The sequence below is a fragment of the Vicia villosa genome, unplaced genomic scaffold, assembly GCF_029867415.1.
Source record: "Vicia villosa cultivar HV-30 ecotype Madison, WI unplaced genomic scaffold, Vvil1.0 ctg.004382F_1_1, whole genome shotgun sequence".
Lineage (NCBI taxonomy): Eukaryota > Viridiplantae > Streptophyta > Magnoliopsida > Fabales > Fabaceae > Vicia > Vicia villosa.
The window spans coordinates 58,280-66,052 of record NW_026706426.1 but is presented as its reverse complement, the minus strand read 5'-3'; the positions used below and the strand labels follow the sequence as shown (position 1 = coordinate 66,052).

The 7,773-nt window shown below is 34.4% G+C and overlaps 1 protein-coding gene across 1 annotated transcript; it reads left to right on the top strand.

Moving 5' to 3' along the window:
* Positions 1–206: 206 nt before the first annotated feature.
* Positions 207–1,883, top strand: LOC131642030 (cytochrome P450 94A2). Its single transcript, XM_058912319.1, has one exon. It carries the CDS (start codon positions 316–318, stop codon positions 1,852–1,854), a length of 1,539 nt encoding a protein of 512 aa, XP_058768302.1. The 5' UTR covers positions 207–315; the 3' UTR covers positions 1,855–1,883.
* The last annotated feature ends 5,890 nt before the right edge of the window (positions 1,884–7,773 follow it).

The window sequence follows — 7,773 nt, the reverse complement described above, 5'->3', positions numbered from 1 at the left end:
TTGTATTTCTCTTCAATTATTTGCATGACTGTTGTAGTCCCCACCGGGGTCCCGACTGCCCACGTTATTTCAGGCATTATTAGATTTGGATACACCCATTCAATTATTTACTTTTAAGGGAATGGGATTGACTTTAACAAAACAAGAGTTGACTCACGAATCAACCATTTAAGTTTCAATTACCTAGAAGATTACACCAAACAAATTTTCCTTATAAAAGCAAGCAGCATTCCTACAATCAAGCAAAGAAGAAATAAGCCAAGTCTAATCACATTATTGGCTCTCACAACTCAATCATAACATCAAATTTGCAAAATGGAACTCCAAACATTGGTTACCTGGTTACTATTCTCTGCAAGTTTCATTTGGTTCTTACTCTTAGCCACAAAAACACAATCCAAATCCATAAAAACACCTTCCTCTACCACCAACACCACAATTCCCAAATCTTACCCCATTTTCGGTTCTGCTTTTTCTCTGCTAGCCAACTTCCACCGACGCGTGCAATGGACCTCCGACATCCTCCAAACCATCCCTTCCTCCACCTTCATCTTCCACCGCCCTTTAGGCTCCCGCCAAGTCTTCACGGCTCAACCCGCCGTGGTGCAACACATTCTCAAAACCAATTTCCCTTGCTACGGCAAAGGCCTTACGTTTTATCAATCTATCAATGATTTCCTCGGCGACGGAATCTTCACAGTTGACGGTGAAGCTTGGAAGCTCCAACGACAAATCTCCAGCCACGAATTCAACACTAAATCCCTCCGCAAATTTGTTGAAACAGTAGTTGACGTCGAACTCTCCGATCGCCTTCTTCCTGTTCTCTCCGAAGCTTCTAACAACCAAACCACTCTTGATTTCCAAGACATCCTCCAACGTTTCACGTTCGATAACATTTGCATGATCGCGTTTGGATACGATCCAGAGTATCTCCTCCCTTCCCTTCCTGAAATACCATTTGCAAAAGCCTTCGACGAAGCCTCGCAACTCAGCATCGAGAGGTTGAATTCAGTGATTCCATTACTATGGAAAGTGAAAAAGTTTCTGAACATCGGAGCGGAGCGACGGCTGAAAGAAGCAGTTGCCGAAGTAAGAGGACTCGCCACTAAAATAGTTAAGAATAAGAAAAAAGAGCTTAAAGAAAAAGAAGTATCGTTGGAATCAGTTGATCTTTTATCGCGATTTTTAAATTCGGGTTATTCAGATGAATCTTTTGTTATTGATATGGTAATAAGTTTTATTCTTGCTGGGAGAGATACAACTTCAGCGGCACTCACATGGTTCTTTTGGTTACTATCTAACCATAGTCATGTAGAGAATGAGATTCTCAAAGAGATTACTGGAAAATCAGAAACTGTTGGCTACGACGAGGTGAAGGATATGGTTTACACTCACGCGGCGCTATGCGAGAGTATGAGGCTATATCCTCCGCTTCCGGTGGATACTAAAGTAGCGGCGCACGGCGACGTTTTGCCGGATGGGACTTTAGTGAAGAAAGGGTGGAGAGTGACCTATCATGTATATGCTATGGGAAGATCTGAGAAGATATGGGGACCGGATTGGGCTGAGTTTCGACCGGAGAGGTGGTTGAGACGGGATGAGGTTGGGAAGTGGAGCTTTATTGGGATAGATTATTATAGTTATCCGGTTTTTCAGGCTGGGCCGAGGGTGTGTATAGGGAAGGAAATGGCGTTCTTGCAGATGAAGAGGGTGGTTGCCGGGATTATGGGGCAGTTTAGGGTGGTTCCGGCGATGGTTGAAGGGATTGAGCCGGAGTACACTGCGCATTTTACCTCATATATGAAAGGTGGCTTCCCGGTAAAGATTGAAAAGCGAAGCCACTTATATGAATAAAAAGGAAATAATAAACTATGAATTTGAAACTTAGATTACTTTTCTCTTGGATTTTATTCTTGAATTATTTTAATTCATCATCCTAGTCTAGATGTAGTACTTTTAGTTACTAAAAGGAGTAAGTACATGATGAGTTAAGAATAGTTTAAAAATCATTTTTCATTTTAATAATTCATAATTATAAATTAGAGAGAATGATAATTTAAAGATAAAATTGATAGTTTATTCAAGATGAAAATAAAAAATAACTGTTCCAAATTTTCAATGGGTGCCCTTATTCCTCGTATTTTGTTATAGAATGATACTTAGATTAAATATGAATGCTTAATTCTGCCGTCACCTATAAATAAATAAATAAAATGTTAGAATTATAAGAGAAAATATATTCATATATTTGAAGTCTTATAATTATTGAACAGTATTCTTTTTTTTCTCTCAACGTCTTCACAGATTATTTAACAAGTGATATCAAACACTACTATGAAAAAAATAACTTCAACATCGATTAAAAAATGATTATTACCTCGATTTTGAGTCCAACATATTGAATGATGTTATATAAAGTGCGACAATTCTCCCCTCGGGCCACTACCAAGGCAAAAAACTGGAAATCGTGTCACTTCTTCCTTAGATGATGAAACACCTTCCTTCTTTGTGTTGTCCTTCCAACTTTGAGAATTAAAAGTGGTAGTGCTTGTCCTTCCTAGGCCATTTCTTTTGAGTTTTGTTCTACCTTGATATCTTGATGCAACAAATCATCTACTTCGACATAATGATGCAGATTACTATATGTCACTTATGTCACGATTTAGCCATGAAGAAATCTAGCCATTGTTGCTTCATTATCTTCCGCCACATTTGCTTTTATCTTTGTAACCTCCATCTCTTTGTAATATTCATCAACACTTTTAGAACCTTGAGTGAGCCATTGTAATTTATAATGCAGGTCTCCATGGTAATAAGAAGGAACAAATCTCCTTTTCATAATTCTTTTTGATGGCTAGTTCATCACATCTTCTCTTTTCTTTGACAGTTTAATCTCACCACACCAAGGCATATTCTGTAAATTCAAGGGCAGCAACCTACACTTTTTGAACATTAGTATAAGTGTTACAAGCAAAAATTTGTTCGATTTTTATTTCCCACTCTAAATAAGCCTCTAGATCATTTTTCCCTTGAAAAGTTGGAACTTTAATTTTTATATCACTTAATCTTTACTCTCTAGGCCTACCCATACTCCTTCTCTTTATTCTTTCCTCCTCATCAGTGTTATTTTGTAGGTTTTTTAATTGATCAATCCTTGCATGAGTTACGTCTGTTTGTTCTATCATCATCTCTCTCATTTTAGTTGTGAGAGCTTCCAACAATAGTCTATTAACTTCTATTTGACAAGGGCTACCATCACCACCTTACAAGGTTAATCACAAAATAATAACAATAATCCTCACGTGGTTACACTCAAATTTGGATTTTTTTCAAATGAACACTCTTGCCTTTTTCTACTCAATTGCTCTTTTTAGTTCTTGAAAGAAAACAAATTCAATCACACAAGAAAACAAATTTCAAATGGTAAATACTCAAAAGGCTGGAAATAAAACGAAATGGAAAAAAACAAGGAAATAAGGGAGAAATATTTAGACAAAGAAAATCAACAAGGTAAAGTAGAATGTGGCAGCAAATAAAATAATAAAAATAATCACAAGCTTAAACGAGACTAGAGTACTTTTTTCGTTTTTATTATTTTTGTTTCGATTTCTTTTTGATTTTTTGAATGAATTTTTTTCCGATTCTTTTTTATATATATGATTCAATACAAGCTAATAAGAACACAAATTGAAATTTACAAAAAGAAATGGTCCTATATGAACCGTGCTTTAGATACCACCTGATGGCTAACCGATTTAATTTTTGGCCATTTTGCTCATAATTTGATAAATTTAGCAAATTTGTGATTTTAATATGACAATATGGTGTAAGGTCACAAAATATTATAGATTAGATGAGTAGGGACAGAATTAAAGTAAATGGAAATTTAGAAAGAAATTGATGGAAATGATAGAAATGGGGGCGCCACACTCTTTCGATGATTTAGAAAAGATGATAAGCCTAAATGAAGATCACCACAAGAAACTTGGTTTCTTGATAAGATCAAATTATGGTCCAATCTAGAATCAAAAGAGCAATGCTCTCAAAATAACACAATGTGTTTGTTTAACAAAATTCAATTTTATTTTTCATTCATGTTTAGCTTCCTATTTATAGGTAAAAGGTAGCTTATAATAATAACTCAAGAAGTTTTACAACTTTCCGCCCATTATCCTATCAATAGTTGCAATTTATAATCACTTTGATTAATGCATCACCACCTTTATCTTTCTCCCTCCTTAAAGATTTTGCCTATTCATTTCTTGAGCCCTTTATTTATTTAGAAATATAAAAGCCACGAAATTTATAAGTTTTAAGAGCTTTAGAATGTTTAAAAACACAAAAAAAAAAACAAGTGTTTTGGGCCAAAATTTGACAAGTTGGGCCCCCTAACATATTTTACTACAATATAAATGATTAAAAACATCAAAATGGGTCAGCAAGTCCACATGACATGCCCTCTTCTTTAGCTTGGATCAAAATGACAAGTCTTGTCTTATTTCCTTTCAATTGGTCTCTTACTTCTATTGGTTTGTTCATAAATTGTATTAGAGCACCATTGACTCTCTTAGCATGTGCACTTGTTATAGAACCTCCCAAGCTTTAGATTACTTCATTTATATCTTGGTTCTCCATGTCCTCATCAAGCTTTCACCAGGAAAGAATGTCGTGTTTGATGAGTATTAATGGCATCGCAGGCACCAAATAATGGAAAATATGATGATGAGAAGGGACAAAGGCATATTTGTTAACTCCTTCAAAAGCACAATCGACATAAAAGGTTATGCATTCTATTTTTCTCAAGGTTTCTCTTTAATATGTCTATTTTTATTCTCACGGTTACTGCAAGTCCCCCGTTTGGCTCATATATATCTTTCACCTAATTGTTGACATGCGCTCTATATAATTATGTATAATTAGGAAATTGTACATATATCGGGGACTCGTACAATTCAAATAGAGGATGAAATTCTCATTCTTATTATATGATTTAATACTATATGTTAAATAAATATGAATTAATGATCATATAATAAGGTAGGAGGTTAATGAGAGAAACATGGAACTTGTTGAAGTTAACCGACACATTTTCTTGCTCTCATTTTTCTCTTACTTGATTTTCTATAATTGCAAATTTGGAGCATTGAAGATAATTCTGAACTAAAGTACTTCGTTCACTCAATAGTCAAAGGTTATGATAAGTTAAAGCTTCTAGGTTGGTACTTCTTGGTTATAGACTTTTCTCAACTTCTCGAAATAAAAATTGTTGATTGCATATTATTCATACAAATCAGTACTGAACGGGTATCTGGGGATGATGAAAATTGACAATCTTATGTTCCACCAGATAGTATTGACGACGACCTAAGACAAATATAAAACAAGAACACTGTCAGAATCTAATTATGATTAAATGTAAAATTGTGTTTTAATTATTTGTCTTTATTGCGAGATAAGGCGAGATAAATTTTCAGCCAATTGTATCTAAGGACCCATTCAAAACTTATGTTAGGTGATGGGTGTCGCTCTTTTCCCCTGCGTGGGTGGAAGCCACCTTTTTTTTAAACTCATAAAAATCATACGGGATAGTTGTCGTATCTCTTAAATGGCTCCGTCTGCGTACCTTTGTTTGAGGGGTGATGTAAAATAATCAATGTTATTGTAGCTATCTTGCCTATGCATGACCGTAGAGGCCATGTCATCTTTGGGTGGACGCCTTCGATTGTTTCTTATGAACGATCATCGAAATTGTTTATCCATTTTATCTATTTACTTTGAAGTTGACGTTGGTCTCTCGTGATCATCCAAAATTTAGTTAATGGTGTGTTCCAAAGGGATGTCTACCTTCATGAACCCAGTTGGACTAGCCTCAAAATGGTTTATTTAGAAATCACTATTGGAGAATTGATTAGATTTATTGACGGTGACTTCTACAATACGTCGCTTTATGGTCGATGTAGATTAAGTCTGGTTTTTCTTTCCTATTCTACTATCTCCAAGCGAATTGGCGAATTTGAGGCGTTAAACTTGCTAAGACTAACCTAATTTGGACGTCTCTGTTGGTTCCACCACACGAAATTATCAGAAAGATGAGGACACATTCCTCTCATCCGCTCTTTTTTTATTGAAGGTCTGAGATCTGTTCTTCTACGGGGGCAAGTCATCAAATCTTCGAAGGCGAATGGATCTCTGTCATCATATGCATTCAAATCTAATTGATAGTGATTTGATTGCTCGATTACACCAAGTCAGAAGCTTTTACGAGAATTCCACTGCCTTTGATATGTTTCATAAGCGTTGTGCAAGCGATGGAGACAATGATGATAACTATCGACAACTCCGCACTCGAGATTCTGCTTGTCTTCTTAAGTCTTGGTCATTCTAATGCAACTCGATCCTCATTTCATGTTTCAGTATCAATATCCATTTGGAAGAGGTACTTCAATGACAGATCATCGCCGAATTTGCCACGTTGTGGATCACAACGCTGGAATAAAATTGAAATATCTAATAGATCTCCTTATTGCGATGTACGAGTTAATTGATTCCTTCTCTTGGTTCCGATAGAGATATGATTTTGGAACAAGGATGATCTACTTGTGAAGTTTTGCAAGAATTATGAGTCAATTTTCAAAGATGGTGCCACTGTTCCGCTGTGAAACCATAATTTGTGTGTATCGATGGTGAAGAATCATGAATCAATGGTGTTAATTTCTGCCGCAGGGGCGCGGGATCAACCTGCAAAGTAAGCATCCAATATCCAATTCAGTTAAGAATTCAAGATGCGTGTAGTAAAAATGATAATCATAAAAGTGTCCCTTGAATATCACACGTGCGAGATTTTATACTATAGATTGTTTGAATCGACTTGTATCAGATTGGAACTTGACTTGGGCCTTTGACTAATCCAAAACATAGGGGTTTTCCAAAATAAATAAAAAAAATCATGTTGTCTGATAATTCTAATACATTTTAGTTTATAAGACCATCATTCAATTTTATAAATAAATTACTTATTTTAATATTACAAATGTATATATATAATATATTGATCAATGTACTAAAGGGCACATGGGTACCGGAATACGTTTAACTTATATTATATATATATATATATATATATATATATATATATATATATATATATATATATATATATATATATATATATATATATATATATATATATATATATATATATATATATATATATATATATATATATATATATATATATATATATATATATTGTCACAGTTTGGATGTATATGTTGGAGGCTGATTTATTTCTTCCCTTTTTTTTTTAATAATCATAGCATTCGAGCTTTTTGTAATTGCATGTCAATTTGACTTTTGCTTTACCAATTTTAAAAGGTTTGCTTTGCCTTGTTCCGGTCTCGTCTTGCCATTACCTTTCAATCCTTTCATTGGTGGTTTTCATGGATGATGTAATAATACAAGGTGAATTCTTATTTTCTCCTCAAAATGTTGGGTAAGATTACCTCCTTTGTAAAATGTTTTGGAAATAACAAATATTTTGTAGTATTTTATTAAATAATTAAATGTGTTAAATGAAATGGAATCATGTGATTGGTTGGAAGTACACTACCCAATTTTTTGTGATGGATAGAGAAGTTGTCCCCATAATATAATACTCCCTCTGGTCCCATTTATAAGAGAAATTTAACTTTTTAGATTCATTGAAAGATCAATGTATCTAGTCCATGATACAGTCCAAATACAATTATTATCCAATGAATCTAAAAAGCAAAT